We start from the raw sequence: 15,981 nt of genomic DNA, 5'->3' as shown, positions 1-15,981 counted from the left end.
CGCGTTATATCCCGAGTCCTCCAGCAGCTGGGAGAGATGGGCCGGGCAGGAATGCGGCCGACGCCAGCCCGCTCTTTGGCCTTCCGGGGGCAACCGAGCACGGCCCCCGAGCTTCTCATTCCCCGCTCCGCTACCGGAGATAAAAGAGCTGAACCTGGGAACGATCGCGACTCAGAAAACCCTGGGGGGTACTCCCCCGCCAGGCGGCACGAAGAGGCCCTGGCGGAAGAGGGCTCGCTGCGCAGTCAGACCTGTTTACCGTCTGCCTGGGCACACCTGGCTCGCAGTGCACGCATGCGATTTCGCCCATGTTTTATCTCTTCTCGGGGCATCGGCAAACAGAGAGATCGTTGCTCTTGGTGTTGGGTATGTTTGTCTGGGCTTGCTGCAGATAAACATCAGTATTCTCCCGTGGTATGTTCTGGAGGCATGAGACACTTGGAAAACACTGTGTGAGAGTGATTGGTGGGGAAGGCAATAAAAAAAAGTTATATATTTTTATTTCTTCAAAAATATTTACAATTAATTAACTGTTTGCAGTAATTAAGATTAATATTAGTGGAATCCATACAATGATATTAAATCTTTTTTTTCATAATTGTATTCAATAATATGAATATGTAATGTATGGATTTTTTGTGCTTGCCCTGTTGCTTTGATATGCATATAGATATACCATTAAACTGTTGGAGTGAGTCCAGCGGTGCAGTTAGCATGCGTGTAAGGCCCCTCAACACGGGAGTGTCTTTCATCTTCCAGTTCTTACAATAGCCCACCTGTATTGTGTCTGTCACACCTGTGCTTGTGGCTCCTGGCTAATGTACAAGTAAAAGGAAGGAAAAATAATCTCTGCTGTTTGGATTAGTGGGCTATGGAGAGGAAAGCGGTCACTGTATGTGGCTCCTGAGAATGCGTCCCTGTTGAGTTTCCATGAGAAACTGGCGTCTGGGGTGTGGGAGGGGAGGGTGGGGGGGGGGCAGACCGTATTATTAGGCATCCTGGAACTGAGAAGCGGCTTTTCAGGCGGTGTACTGTAACAGCTGTGTCCTTGATGGCTGGCCACTAATTAAAAACAGAAGTGTTGCCACTTTGATAAGCAGCATATTAAGCTTTACAGAGACCATACCGGTGTGCACCACTTCAACAGGGAGCTTAAGTTGTGTGCCAAAATTGTGATTTAACAGCTGCTGGCTTTCCATTTGCTGTGGCCTCATATTGACACGTGCACCCAAATGCTTTGCAGTGCAACATCCATAAAAATTGTATTGTATGCCTTCACTTGCATGATTACTTTAATTAGGAAACTACTCGTTTTGGCCCCAGTGCTTGGGAGCTCAACATTGTTCTTCTCTTTATGTGTGACAGAAACATTGAATCTAGTCCTCAATATTTCTTTCATTGTTAACTGGAAGAACTGGGTGTTAAATGTTAATACACCACATATATGAGTGGGCAAATGTGCATGACAACTTACGTGGCACACATGCACACGCGTGACATGAGGCGCCGTCAGTAGACAACAAAAAAAAAAAAAACGATTTTCCGATTGCATTCTTTCTAAGTGATTAAGAATCTTTGCTGGCACAAATTCTTTTACCCAAGTAAGCACGTAAACCTCTGGTACAGATTTACTTTTTTTGTTGACTACAGTAACTGTTACAGATTTATCTGTGTTTATTGATTGTGTTTCTACTGAATCTCATTGCAATGTTTTCATGCATTCTATTTGTTGGAGTATCTTAAAACTGCTGAACAGATAATGTAGGCCTACATCATGTATCTCTCACAATATAATCACAATGTAAGCTCACAAGTTGTAAAAGAGTTTGAAATAAGGGTTTCTACTAAGCCTTTGAACAACATAAATATGATACAGTATGTGTTTGTAAATAGGGAGCACTGGAAACATACATCTGCCTAGTCCTATTCCCAGACAAGTCATCTTAAGATTAAGTTATAAGTTTCCTACAACTTCAACCTTTGTTAGATAGTTAAGCTAAATAATGAAATAATGGTTTGTTGCCTTTTTGGAAAAAAAAAAGCCCCCATGAGATGAGAACCCCATGCAGATGTAATATAAATAACATCTGGATAGTATTTCCCTCTTTACCGTCAATGACAAAGACTGTGAAATTGGCTCTTCCTGTGAGGGAGTGAACCTTGTTTATCTAGGTTCCTGTCTGGTGCTCAAAGGTAACCCAAATACTGTTATCAATCCAGTGTCCTCTACTTAGAACTGCTGCAGCACAGTAATTCTGTAAAGTGCACCTCAGTCCCAGCTGGACATTAGGAATCAAGTGTCTATGAAGGTTCCTTCTGCTGATAGAGGTGTCCTTTAGGTAAATGGTAAATGGACTGCATTTATATAGCGCTTTTATCCAAAGCGCTTTACAATTGATGCCTCTCATTCGCCAGAGCAGTTAGGGGTTAGGTGTCTTGCTCAAGGACACTTCGACATGCCCAGGGCGGGGTTTGAACCGGCAACCCTCCGACTGTCAGACAATCGTCTACCTCTGAGCTATGTCGCCCTGTAGGTGACAGGTGGCTCTCCTTACATCTGAACCGTGCTCTTAATTTCCTCAGAGGATTAGGATATTAGGATCTCTCAGCTGTTTTGTCACTGGATTCTAAAGAAATGCCTCCTCAGAATGATGCACTCACACGGATATGACATACGGGAAAATCAAGCAGCTGTTGATTAAATTTAACACCATATGGAATGGCATGTATGAGTGATTACTTCCATATGACAGGTGTAAAGTATGGGTGCTGTGTGTCTTGCTGGATTTATGCCATAGAATATCTGTTCGTTACCACCTGGCCCTGAAACATCAGAATGCATGTAATACCGTGTCTTTATTTATGTCAAAGCCCAAATATACCAGGTGAAGATAGAAATCTACGAGATAATTTTCTGTAAGCTGCATTGTCCCACAGAAGCTTATTGAAAACTTGAATAAGAAAACAGTGCAGCTCATTGAAAAGACTTTTATGTATTATGATGGATTATACAAGTTGAAGGAGATGATTGTATGCCAATTAAATCTGAATGTATTCTCTGGATAATAACAGTTAAATAAATAGGTAAACCTAATTGTTGAACAGTTTAGTACCTTATGGAAAGAGATGAGGAAAAAAATACATGAAGTGAATGGGAAAAATTAAGGAAGAAACAAATTTGAATCTTGTCAAAGCAAATTTGGCAGAAGGTTTTTCAATTGCAGATTCAAACAAGGGCAAGCACTGTATTTAGAACAGCAGTGTCCTGGGAATCTTTGAGTTACAAGCCCAGTTCCCTAACCATTATACTGCCGCCTTAAATCAGTCCTTGAGGGCCAAGTCCTGCCCAAGAACAGGTTATGGAAGTGATGAAATGTGCAGAGCATGCGTGTGGTGATAGGCTGTGCTTGTTGCCCGTAGTAACGCGTTATCCCCTCCCTGCCCGTGCTCCCCCCCACCCCCCCACCCCTCAGCTCAAGCAGCCGGACAAAGCAGCAGCAGCGGCGCACACCTACTTCCAGGCGAACCCCGAGCACGTGGAGATGAGCCACAACCTGGAGCAGTACAAGGCCTGGGAGGGCGTGCAGGAGGAGAACTTTATCGACCGAGAGGCGCGCCCGCACCAGGTGAGTGGAAGTAACGCCTCAGTCGGCTCTGCAGTCGGGCACGTAGCGCGGTGCGGAGAGAAAAACGGCCCTTTTAGTACCGATTTAGCTCTGGCATTAACTCGGGCACGTAGCATAGGGCAGTGTTCAGTGTCACATTGATGCATAGAATCACTGATTCCTTTCCTCCCGAGCATAGTTAGGGAAATTGTACTGTGCGGTCACTCTTACTGTGTAGAGGAGCTTCTGCGGCTCTGGTCATAGCCCAGAGGTCTGAAAGTGACCGCTGGGCTATGGTCGAAGGAGACGAGTTTAGATGACTGAGTGCTGCTTGTGGGGAACATTAAACCCACAGAGGTCTACCCAAGGACCTAGCGGCCAAGATGCGTTCAGAGCCAGCCCAGGCTCGGTGATAGACCTCGCCGCACGAGCGGAAGAAAGTGGCGGTCGCGAGCCGTTTTTAGGTCCCGTAAACACAAGCGCAACAGTGATATTTCTCTCCCACTGCTGTTTACAGAAAGCTTTCACGGCGGGGGTGAAGCTCTATGACAGAGGCGAGTACGAGGAGGCCATCGCCTACTTCGAGGAGGCCCTGGAGGAGTACTACAAAGCGGACGTGGAGTGCAGGGCCCTGTGCGAGGGTCCGCAGAACTTCGCCGAGCATGAGCACTTGAACTACCGCCCCGCCCTCTACGAGCTCATCTCCGGTACGCCCGTCCGCACGCTCGAGCTCAGCGCTCGCATGAAGTTTCCCTGGGCCTCACCCGGGCCTGGAGCACGGTAGCAGGAAAACTAAGGAGAGCCGCTCTTGGTATCTCTAACTCTGTTTAAGGCCTGCGTTCCCTTATAAAAACCAGCCGCTCTTGGGTGCGAGGCGCACATTTCAAACTGCCGTGTCGGTTGGTCCTCTGAACACGCCGCTAACGTTGCTCAGATTTCCCGCCGCGCAGACCGGCTGCGTTTCACGCGTAACCGCCATCGCGCCGCGGGAGTGCGCTACGCCTCAGGCCTGTATCCCCTGCGGCGCTCGTTCAGGCCGCCTATTGTTTACTAAAGGGTAGCATATGGAGCCAATGTGGGCCGAATTCCCAACTAAAACATTCGGCATGCTCCCTCCTGGAGAAAAAAAAAAAAACAGAAATGATTGACAGGCAGCGGAAGACTAATTTGGTTATTCGGTTGTGGATGTGGACTTCTTATTTTTACATCCACCGGGCTAATTCCCCCCCCGCACCCCCTCCTCTTCCCTGCTTCTGTCTCTCAGGTCCCAAACGCATTGCCCAGTGTTTACCTAAGCCGTGCTCCACTGACATGTCTTCAGCTGCCATGGTTAATGCCTAACGAAAAGCGCCATTTCCTTCAGCTGACGCTATCTAAATATTTTCCGGTGTCTTATTAAGAATGTGTTTTGCCCCTTTATTGTGTCTTTTTATGTTCTGTGCAAACCCTCCTGGGAGATAATAAATGTGTGTTAGCTCATGTTAACAGTTTTATGCAGCGTGTAAAAACTGGCTGTCCTTTAGCCACGGGCCAAGATTTTAATGTAGAACACAAGAGTTGCCAGTTTTTTGGGTTTTTTTTTTTTCAAAAATTGTATACCACAGTATTAAAAGGCATCATACATCAGGGTCTTATTATAAGAAATAGCTGTACTTAAGAGAACAGGAATGATAATTTTTTCTGGCCATGGGTGGATTTCCTAATCTTATTGTCAGTTTTCCCTTTCAATCTGCACCTCAGGGGGCTACATCTTGCCTTTGTTATGCCTGATCAGTTTAAAGTGATATTTTTAATGTGAGCGAATAGTGTTTTTGTTCATTAGCTGCTAAGCCAGAATGACTTTCATTTGGCACAAGGGTAAGGCCTCGCACGAGGTCGCGGGGCAAGGGGAAAGCAGGCATTGCGGTACACGGAAAGGGGTGATTGAGAAGAGTGGCATCAACAACATGCCAGGAAGACAAGAACGGTTGTGGATGCAGGTTCTCTATTATTGCAGTGAAGACACAGGGATGTTCCAAAATGGCTGAGAAGTGAACCGAGTGACAGGAGCCTAGATTTGCTTTTCGTGTTGGCAGCCTAAAACAAAATGACGGAGCGGCTTACTTTGGCTGATGGGATGCAGAATTGCTCTGTCAGCAATGGCTGCTCAGCTTCCGTCATTTAAAACAGAATTATCTGATAAATCATGAGCACATTTCCACCAAAAAACCCGAAAACCTCGGCTAAAGAGCAGACTTGGCCCCTGGGAAAGGGTGATGTGTCTCTTGGACTGAGAACATGACATGTATGATATATAGAGTAGCTGTTTTTCCACAGATATGTTGGAAAGAGTGGTCATGGTAACATTTGCAATTCGTTTGTAGAGACGTTTATTACAACATGTTTTGTACTGTTTTCACCGTAAATAATAAGCATTAAAAAATAAGGAAGATACAAAAAATATACCAGAAAGACAATGTGCTTTGTTAGCTAAATGATACGCAAATTTAAAAAAAACTATTAAATACTTGCCTACCCTGCTGCTGTGTAAAACTGCTTTATATAAAACTGTTTAGAGAAACCAAAATTAAATAGCATGGAGAAGACTGTGAGTAATTTTCTCTGGATGCAAACAGTATATATGTATATATGTACATATGCATCCAGTAGAGTTCGCAAAGATATGAAAATTGGAGGCACCTGAATTTAAAAACCGCACTCCCTGTCCATACACATATGACCTGATGAGCATCAAGATCCTGGTAAATGTGTATATACAAAATAGAATATTTACTAGTATAGTTAAACGGTTATATTTTGAAGAAATACTGTTAGACAGACATATTACAGACAGCTAACAGCCACACATGCATGCACTCATCGAGATATAAGCAAATCTGTTTTGAGACTACATTACATCTCTATTATATTTCCAAGCTCGGTGCCTGTGAATGGGATCGTGATTTAGCACTGGATTAGGCTTAATGAGAGTTTTCTGTGTGTGTATTGATGCATTGAGTAGCCAGCAGCTGACGACAGGGCCAAACAGGCCCCGTATGACTCTGTAATAATTTCCAGAGCCCGGTGCCGGAGACAGAAGTCTTAGCCCGTGCCAGAGCGGGGGTCGCCATGGAGAAATGTGAGCCATAAAACCCATCTCTCCGCTCCTCCGTTGTAACGCCTCTCGCTTGTAAAGCCGGTCGTAAAAAGAACACAGAGGAACAGGAACTGAAAGCGGCCAGTTCGCTACGGTCAGTGATGGACCCACGAGCCGAGCCACACGGCCAGCGTGTTTTATCTGGACGTGTGGAGCGGTTGTACTTTATCTTGGCCCATTTCATTACCCAAAATGCAGTGCCAATTACCACTCGAGCAGTAGCGGCCCTTTGGGACCTTTCTGTGTACGGATTATGAACTATTTTATCTTAGGAGATTTATGCACCCATATTGACATAGCTGGTTATTGTTCAGGGGTTACAGTAGCACAGCTGGAAAAGGGATTCCATCTGTAAGCAACTAACCCTCCAAATGGGCGTAGGGACTGTGTCAGCCTAGGGAAAACTTGAGAAATGTATTGAAAATGCAATGATACCATTGACAAGTTACATTACCTCACTAGGAAGATCATTACCTTACTATAAAAACAGACTTTCTTATTTGCAGGAGATGCTGATGGTCAGGTCCGCTCATGGAGTTTGCGTTCACTCTCCAATTAAACTAATGACGAGGGGCATAGCTCCAACATGTGCAGAATTTCTTCAACAACAAGAGAAGCCAACTTGCGCACTTTGGAAATGGCTTTGCGTATTTCATTTTGGCTTGTCACTAATTTCCTTTACGAATTACTGAGGAACCACATTGTTGGCATTGTGCTTTTCAGCAGAGATCGTTGTAGTATCAACTAAGAAGTCCTCAAGTCCTCTAGAAATTGCTATTTGAGAATGATGAAAAACATGTCAAGGCAAATAGTCTTACTGGTGTGCTGTCCTTTTTTCTTGTTTGTATTTCTTGTGTAGGAGGGGGACACAGGATTGATTTATGGCAGCTGGGGTAATTCCTTAGTGATTTTCTCGATAGCATGTCTTGCATCAGACCTTGGTAATGCCGCTAACTCAACCTCAGTCCACACCGCTGTTTCCAAAATGGCTCCATTCCCAGTCCTGAAGGGCTGTTTTGAAACCCTCATATTGGAGGAATGAAAAAAATTAAATCAGTTTTATTGTTTCCTCGATGGAAGGAAAGCTGTTTTTGCCTCTGTTTGTAGAAACTTTTCTGGCTGGAGTTTAAGATGAAAGTTTAACTCATTGAAAGTCTCCTGGGTTTTTCCATGAATGGAAACAAATTAAATCAGCTATAAAGTATTCATTACTAAATTATACACTAGTATTCTTTGAGTGCTCAGACTTGCCCAACGCCTCTTATAGTAAATGTTCCTTGTCCTTTGAAACCTTAAAGAAAATTGGCCCACAGAACAGTGTTAGGCTGTGGGCTTAGAACCTTACAGGCTGTGTTTCACGATCGTGCTACCTGTGCTTAGGTAACATTCTCTCTAGTTATCACACTGAATGACCTCGTCATAAGTGGGAATGGGTGTAGTGCCTTTCATGATGTTTCATGAAGATACTTGCTAGCCACAGCTTGTGGTGTCTGATGAACAGTTTCTTTGAATACGGTAAATAGTTCTAATGGAAATTAGTGTCAGAGGTCTCCGAGTGGTCAGATGACATCAATCTGACAAAATCTGATGATTTCTTGGCTATGCACAGATCTGTTTTAAGCACAAAGACTATAATCTTTGTAGGAAAAATAAGTACAATCCATTGCCCATAATTTGGAAAGCCTTTTTTTTTTTTGAAAAACACATTTTCTACTGAACACAAGAAAAGAACTGGCATAGAAGCCTATCTAGAAGTGTACTGAAATAAGCTTCTGACATCACATATGTATGCTGAATAGTGTGCTGTGTGGAGAAAGGTGTCTTTTCTATTTTACAGTAGTATTGAGTTTTGTGTTCCTCTTGTTACTGATTATTCTTTATTTAAAATGTCCAACAGTAACAAAAGACAATTTAGACAAATCTCAGACATGAAAAACATGCGTATCATTGAAAATATGCGTATCGTTCAAAGTCAGTCTGTGGTCAGTTTACTGAAAAAGTAAGTGCCAGTGCTGTCTGCACAGAACATTTTCAATTTCCTGTCCAAACATGCAATTATCAGCCAGATCTGTGCACATCGTGGGATAATGGCATCTGTGTGTGAAGGGTTTGGCTTGCGTTAAGTGTAAATTCGGTTTAAACACGGCACTGTCGGCAAACAACCTCTTCCTGTGTATACTTGAATACTTGAAGCCGGAACACTGATGTGTTTGTGCTGAGGTGGGCGCGGTGCACGTCCGATTGGTTTCTCAGTTCAGTGAACCCTGGTAATGTCGGAGGCTTGCTACTGGGCCCAGTGCTGTCTGCGCTGTGGTCTCGTCTGCGCAGCTTCCTGCGTGGCGTGATGGACTGCCTTGCCCTGTGTGTTTCAGATCATTTCACGCAGGTCCTGCACTGTGAGCACGAGTGTGTGCGAGACCTGGCCACACGCCCCGGACGCCTCTCCCCGATGGAGAACTACCTACCTCTGCACTACGACTACCTGCAGTTTGCCTACTTCAAAGGTACTCCATCGGCCCGTCTGCTACTCACTGAACAACGTGGGTCTTGAAAGCTGGAAAAACACCTGGATGGCAATAAGGAGAAAAACAGAAATTAAAATGACTCCAATTTCGTTTGACTTTGATCATATCGGACAGGAATGAATGACTACTGAGTCATTTCAAATTACCTGGGCACAAGGGGGCTGGTGTACATGTTATTAAATTGCAAACAGACTCTGGCTTTTAAAGGGCCAAACAGAAATTTGTACATTGCAAGAACAAACAAGAGAACCAGCCTAGAAGCAGTCAAGAGATGACAACACAAAAGTGAAATACGTGGATAAGAATGGCAAGAGCCCAATCTGTAGACGCTACTGAAAAAGAGGGCTTTCCGGCCCTCCCCAAATTATACTTAATCTCCACAAATACACTCATGTGGCCAATCAGACAAAGTGGATTACTTTGGCCTGCCTAAATTCTGACCTCATTCCATAAAGTGATTTGCGACATCTCAACTAAAACAGACCCTTTGTTGCAGTACTCTAAAGTTCTCTACTATAATAGAGATGCTAATCTAAAAAGCCCTGTGGAAAAATTGCTGGAGTCAGTAATTAAATTTAAGGAAGTGGAACTTTTTGTTACACCTTAGTTTTTCCTCATTTTGAAAGAATGAATTTTTCCCTTTAATGGTCTTTCCACTGTGATTTGTTGAATTAATCTCTATATCTGTGGAAAATATAATGTCTTTTTTTTCTAGAAGTGACACATTCAAGCTTTTTACGAGCTTGCATGGTGAATTTAAAAGTATCAGTTTAACCCCTGGCCTTTAAAAAAATGTTGTGAGGCTTCCTGGAATTCTTTTCGGTATTTTTACGTCGGGTCTCCTCATGCAGCAGCCAGTCGGCTCTGTGATGAAGTGTTTCAAAATGAACCGTTAATAACGTTTTGTTTTTACGAGCGCGAGGCCCGCGATTGTTTACGACCTCGGAAACAACGCAGATGGGGCGAGCGCGTAAGTGTTTCCACCGCTCTTGTCGTTAGGGGACGAGCGGATTTACAAGGGCAGTAAAGCGCGTCGATGGGGGGACCGCATGCGGCGCGGGACCGCGATGAAGTCAACGCGCCTCCTCGGCTCCGCCTCTGCCCCCGCCGCTGCTCAAAGCTGCCCGCTAAAATAGATTTTTAGCCTTTTTTGGACTTTAGTTCAGTTTCCGTCGTCTCGGCGAATTCTCTCCAGTATCCGCACTTTCCAGGAATTTCATACTGCGTGTGTTTTGAATACTTGGCTTTCATGAGTAGATGTGTCTCCTAGTCAAGAAAATGGAAACGTGACATTTGGTTGGTGCATTGTATGACATGAAATGATACCAACAAAGGGATTTGAATGGTGACGTACCAGAGCGTAAAATATGCATGTCTATGGTAAAATCAGCCTTGAGAGGATGCAGGAAGGAGTGATTGGACAAAAAAGGGAGGCATGATTGACAGCTGCATTCAGGAACTCTACCTTTCATAACACTGTTTGAATGGAGCGATGCCTTGTCAGCAGCGGTGTGGTCTTGCTTTCCAGTGAACATGATCCAGGAGGCCTTGGAGTGCGCCCAGTCCTACCTGCTATTCCATGAAGGAGAGGAGTTCATGACGGAGAATGTAGACTACTACAGGGAGGTGCTGGGGCAGGAGGTCAAACCACGGGAGGTGAGAGAGTTGAAAGCACAGCTGTGAACTGTGAAGCCGAAATGCCCCGAGGAGTCGCACCTCAGAACATTTACGTAACTCTGCCGTGCTATCGTGCTAATACGGTAGCATTGGAAGTACTTGTTAATTAGCTGTCATTGATGTACTATAGCGGAAATATCAATTACTAAATGATGATAGGGTTAATTCATTATTTGAAATCCACATACAGATTCAACCCTCCTTGTCCACGCCTGGTCAATGCCATAGTTTATTGTGGAATTAATAGATTCAGGTCCTTGTGCGTCCAACCAGTTCCTGCTTAACTTAATTGTGTCTGTTAGTTGCATGTGTTTAATGCATGTCTAGTTTTTTCAACAGCCATGTCGGCTCTGCTTATATTTTGATTAAGGGCTCATTATATATTGCGGTGAATCTATTTCCCTTTCGTTGTTCCTGACGTCAAATGGTAATACACACAGGTTTAAGTATGTAAACAGCTGACAGCTGAGTTTGTACACATACTGTATGATGAGTCTGAGGCCTCTTTTTGAGGATGTGCCATTACTGTGTAGCCAACCTCGCAGTCTGGCCCCTGCAAACTGTTGGAACCTTGCCATGTTGGAACTTTGACAACGCAGTGCGTTTTAACAGCAAATACAGTCAGACGGGGAAAACGAGCGCCTCATAAAATTATTCGCATGAAACCAGCACGCCATTGTAACGACAAGAAGCTTCCCCGTGGCGCAATGAGCCAGCGGTGTCGTTAGCCACCGGAACTGACCGCGGTTCAGAGCTCGCTGTTCATTCGTTGCGTTTGCGTGCCCGGTCACGTCGCCCCGGACCCCCCCCCCCCTCCCCCATCCCCCGAGGGCAGACACCAATGGGAACTCACTTAACCAGTGCTATCGAGCGCTCCCGAAAGGAATTCCGCTTTTGAAGAATAGAAATTACTCAGGGGAGCGAACGCAATCCCCCCCTGCCGTAGAACTTACCGGGACGATCTGGGAGCCGCTCGCGTTTTGTTTCAGAAAGAGGAGTTCGGCGGCTGTGGCCGCTACTGTCGGCTCCGGTTACATAACTCTCTCGAACGCTGCCTCTCCCTGATTGCGAATGAGGTCCTACACAGGCCCGTTTTTTTTTTTTTACACAGAGGGATGGGCCTCGCTCCAGTTACAACAATCCCTTAAACCGGTGCCAGGGACAGCCAATAAAGGGGCTGCCGCAGGACACCGAGAGAGAGAGCGCCGCGCTCACAACAGGGTTCAGTCACGGCACATTTACTGAGGTCACACCTCCGTAGGCCTAAGATCAAAGAGGAGCACCAGCCATTGCAGGGCGGGGGGGGGAAGTCGTGGGGAGTGGGCTTTCGCAGACAAGGTGGGTGACTCATAAAGTGACATAATAGAACCGCATCAAAGCCCACCTGAATTGCCTGTTTTGACGAGCGGAGTCGCGGTTTGAGGGCAGGGCCCGAGGACGGTCGGCGAGCGGCCAGCGTGAAGTATAACACTGCCGCCGCGTGTTTGTGCATCCGCAGGAGGCTCAGCGCTACATCAAACGTCACCGGCAGGAACTGGACCTCCTGCGCGTGGGCAGCGAAAACTTGGGAGTTGAGTACACAGAGGGGGTGAGTATGAGCCAATTGAAGGCAGATGGCCATTTACAGGGCGATCGGGACTTTTCAGCACTTGCAGACGTGATTAAAGTTGCAGCGCAGTGGTAAACAGGGAAGGTTTCCTCCGGGCACAGGCCCAGCTGTCGCTGTAGCGTTGTTTCAAATTTCTTGTGGCAACGTTGCTGCAACGTTAGGGGAACAATGTTGACAATGGGTTAGCTTTGGAGTGTGCTGACGAACAACACTCCGATTGAGTCATCAGTTGGTGAGTGCTGAGTCTTGTGTCTTAAATCAGAACCAGAAGAGAAGCCCTAATTACCACCAGAAGTTAAACCCAAATATGTCAGCACCTCCTTTTTGTTGATCATTTCTTTTTGTGTCAAAGAGTAACAAGACTTATAAGAGCAATGTGACTTTAAAAACAGTTGTGAGAGTAGTTGTGTTTAAAGAGCACGCTGCATGGGGAAGAATGTGAGAGGAATGGCAGAGAGGGGCAGGTGCCTTGGCTGGCAACATCACAGGGAATCAAATATTCTGCTTGTAGCACCGTCTTGTGGAGAGTAACTGTTACGGCGGCTGTAGTTTGAGGTTCTCAATATTCTTAATTTTTTTTTTAGTTCTTCGTGATCCCGTTACAATATATTTAGCCAGTGCTTATATTTAGATTAAGTAAAGTGCTCTAAGCATGTACATGGACATATATGATGACGAACAAACCAATAAGAGGGTAATATGTGCATATAAATTCTGAAACTGGAGGTTGAAGGTATTGAAAAGATAATATAGGATAATATGAATCTTTGTTGTTGTAGAACTATTGGAGCAGTTCTGGTGGAAGGGAAGATGTTAACAGGTAAGATAGAACTTACATTTCCTTATTAATTTAAATGTAAAGAGGTTTGTATTACAAGTGGCAAAAATCAATGTTCATGTAGATTGTTCTCTGAACTGGCCACATTTCACTTACCTTGAAGGTATACACTAGTTTACTTCATATTCAGTCAATGGGGAATCAAATATACCTACATTGTACATTCTCTCAAGTGGGGTTACGTGATATTATGAACTTGACAATTTTGAAAATAAAACTTCCAATTTTTTTTTCCATTATTGTTTTAAACAATTCAATTTCATTTCAATTTTCATTTCAATGAATGTTAGCGACTGCTTCCTGCTTACTCATTTGTATCAAATGTAACCCTAAATGCAGGATATAAATGTATATATATAATGTATACTGAAACACAAAAAATTATTATCGATATGATTACATAAAATGCAAAGCATTTAACATAATTGTGGTTTTGTGTACACTTAACAAATGTTTTTAGTCATCCTTTTTTCTATAAGAAATTATGTATAGATTATGTTTCATTGTATATGAAACAAGCCATTACTTGGCGAATGGCATAACTGTCATCCCAATAAAAATCTACAAAGAAATTAAATAATTTCTCTTCAAACTTTCTCCATTGATAATGTGATGCTTGTCAGTGGTTATTTATCTAAATCAGAAGCCTACATATTTGTACTATTTTATTTTCTGTTGCAATAGGAAACTGTATTTTGATTTTTAAGTTTATTATGACACCTGCTGGGAGACAAATGTAATGACATAAAATAACCAAATTTTAAAGGTCCTGTGCTCATTAATAATCATAATAATAAGACACCTCATATGTAAACCAAAAAAAAAAATTTTTAAAAGCCCAGGGGGAAAGGAAGCCAATCTCAGTACAGCGTTTTCTATTATTATTTTTATTTTATTTTTATATTTATTTTATTTATATTTTGTATTATTTGTTATTTTATTTTTTATTTATTTTATTTTATTTTATTTTATTTTATTTTATTTTATTTTATTTTATTTTTATTTTAGTTTATTTATTTATTTTTTTTTTTTTTTAAGAATTGTTTAAAAATATTTCTGGGCTATTTGTAAATGCAAAAAAAATTACCAATACAACACATCAGCAAAGAATTCACAGATTTCTGTTTCCTGGACCTTTAACTATTTTCACACATGCAGGGAGACAGAAACTGAAAATGTTATTGCCATTCTATTCATAGTAGCCATTCTGGAAGGTTTTTTTTTTCATTTAACAGTGAGTCAGAGGCTGTTTTTCTGAATTTATTATTGGTGCATACATTCTGTTATAAACCCTATTAAACACTACATTTACAAACAAGAAACTAATACCAGAAAAAACGTGTTACCTTTTATTGTGCGATGAAAACAATAAAAGGTAAACATTAAAAATGTAACAGCAGATTGAAGTCCTTTGTTAACTGGCCAGTTAACATTTTTACTGACTGGGGACTTCGTGCTTTAATCTCTACACAGAATCCCTTCAGGCACAGACGGCTGGATGGAGTATGTCCCCATCTCAGAGAAGAAGAACGTGACGGAAAACGAGGTGAAAGAGCTGAGAGAGGGTGGGTCCCCTTCTTCCTCCGACACCAGGGAGGCACTTCCCTCTGACACACCGCTTTTTTCACATTGCTGCGGGTGTATCATGGAACTGCGTTGCGATGGCGTTCTGTGTGTAAGAGGTGTTGTTATGGAGAGTTGATGCGAGCCTGCCCTTTTGGTCTGTGCGTAGGAGGACCGCTGGTGTATGACAGCGTTCGGCTGGTCCAGAACTCGGAGGCCCTGAACGGAACGCAGAGGGTGCTGTTCGATGATGTCATCTCTGAAGACGAGTGCGCGGAACTGAAGCACCTTGCCCACGTGAGTTCCCATCGCCGTCGAATATTCCGGGGGTTGGACTGTGGTTTTATTTGTTTATTTTTTAATTCCACCATGACCTTTAGAGACTATTGCTCACAGCAAGAAGGTCCTTGGTTTGGAATCACAGCCAGGGCCTTTCTGTGTGGAGTTTTCATGTTTCCTCCCACAGTCCAAATTTAATTTAGGTTAATTAGAGAGTTTAAATTGCCCCTAGGTACGAGTGTGTGAGTGAGTGGTGTGTGTGCCCTGCAATGGACTGGCGAACTGTCCAGGATGTATTCCTGCCGCTCGCCCAATGCATGCTGGGATGGGCTCCAGCGACTCCCATGACCCTCACCTGGAATAAGTCGGTATACACAATGGATGGATGGATGGATGGTTGAGAGACTGATTCAGTGAAAGTGTTTAGACAGTACCTAACACTGAGTTGAAGAGTGTCATGGTAGTAGAGCTGGCCGTTCTTCAATAGAGTGAGAATTGCAGGTTTTTCAGAGAAATAAAATGTGTGTGTGTGGATGCATATTTTTGAAGAACATTTTTCTGTGGAATGAATGAAGGAAAGAAAGAATGACTGGATGCAGCCCGAGGCAGTGATTTTGTGCTGTGTTTGACTCCCTGACAGGCTGTCATGATGGCTGGTGACGGGTACCGAGGAAAGACGTCCCCCCACACGCCAAATGAGAAATTTGAGGGGGCGACGGTGTTGAAGACCTTGCAGGTGCGGGATTCCT

General features: G+C 43.7%; 1 protein-coding gene across 1 annotated transcript in view; it reads left to right on the top strand.

Annotated features, from left to right (window-relative positions):
• The window catches only part of p3h2 (prolyl 3-hydroxylase 2), a 55,650-nt gene that overhangs the window by 35,767 nt on the left and 3,902 nt on the right, over positions 1-15,981 (top strand). Inside the window, exons 2-10 of the mRNA XM_064330777.1 lie at positions 3,474-3,626; positions 4,123-4,312; positions 9,114-9,245; positions 10,795-10,922; positions 12,442-12,531; positions 13,332-13,372; positions 14,864-14,955; positions 15,123-15,250; positions 15,873-15,968. Of these exons, the coding sequence (XP_064186847.1) occupies positions 3,474-3,626; positions 4,123-4,312; positions 9,114-9,245; positions 10,795-10,922; positions 12,442-12,531; positions 13,332-13,372; positions 14,864-14,955; positions 15,123-15,250; positions 15,873-15,968 (1,050 nt within the window). The remainder of the gene's footprint in view (positions 1-3,473; positions 3,627-4,122; positions 4,313-9,113; positions 9,246-10,794; positions 10,923-12,441; positions 12,532-13,331; positions 13,373-14,863; positions 14,956-15,122; positions 15,251-15,872; positions 15,969-15,981) is intronic.

Source organism: Anguilla rostrata, chromosome 4, assembly GCF_018555375.3.
Source record: "Anguilla rostrata isolate EN2019 chromosome 4, ASM1855537v3, whole genome shotgun sequence".
In the NCBI taxonomy this organism is placed as follows: domain Eukaryota; kingdom Metazoa; phylum Chordata; class Actinopteri; order Anguilliformes; family Anguillidae; genus Anguilla; species Anguilla rostrata.
Note: the sequence above shows the minus strand (reverse complement) of the source record. Positions and strands in the feature narration are given on the sequence as shown.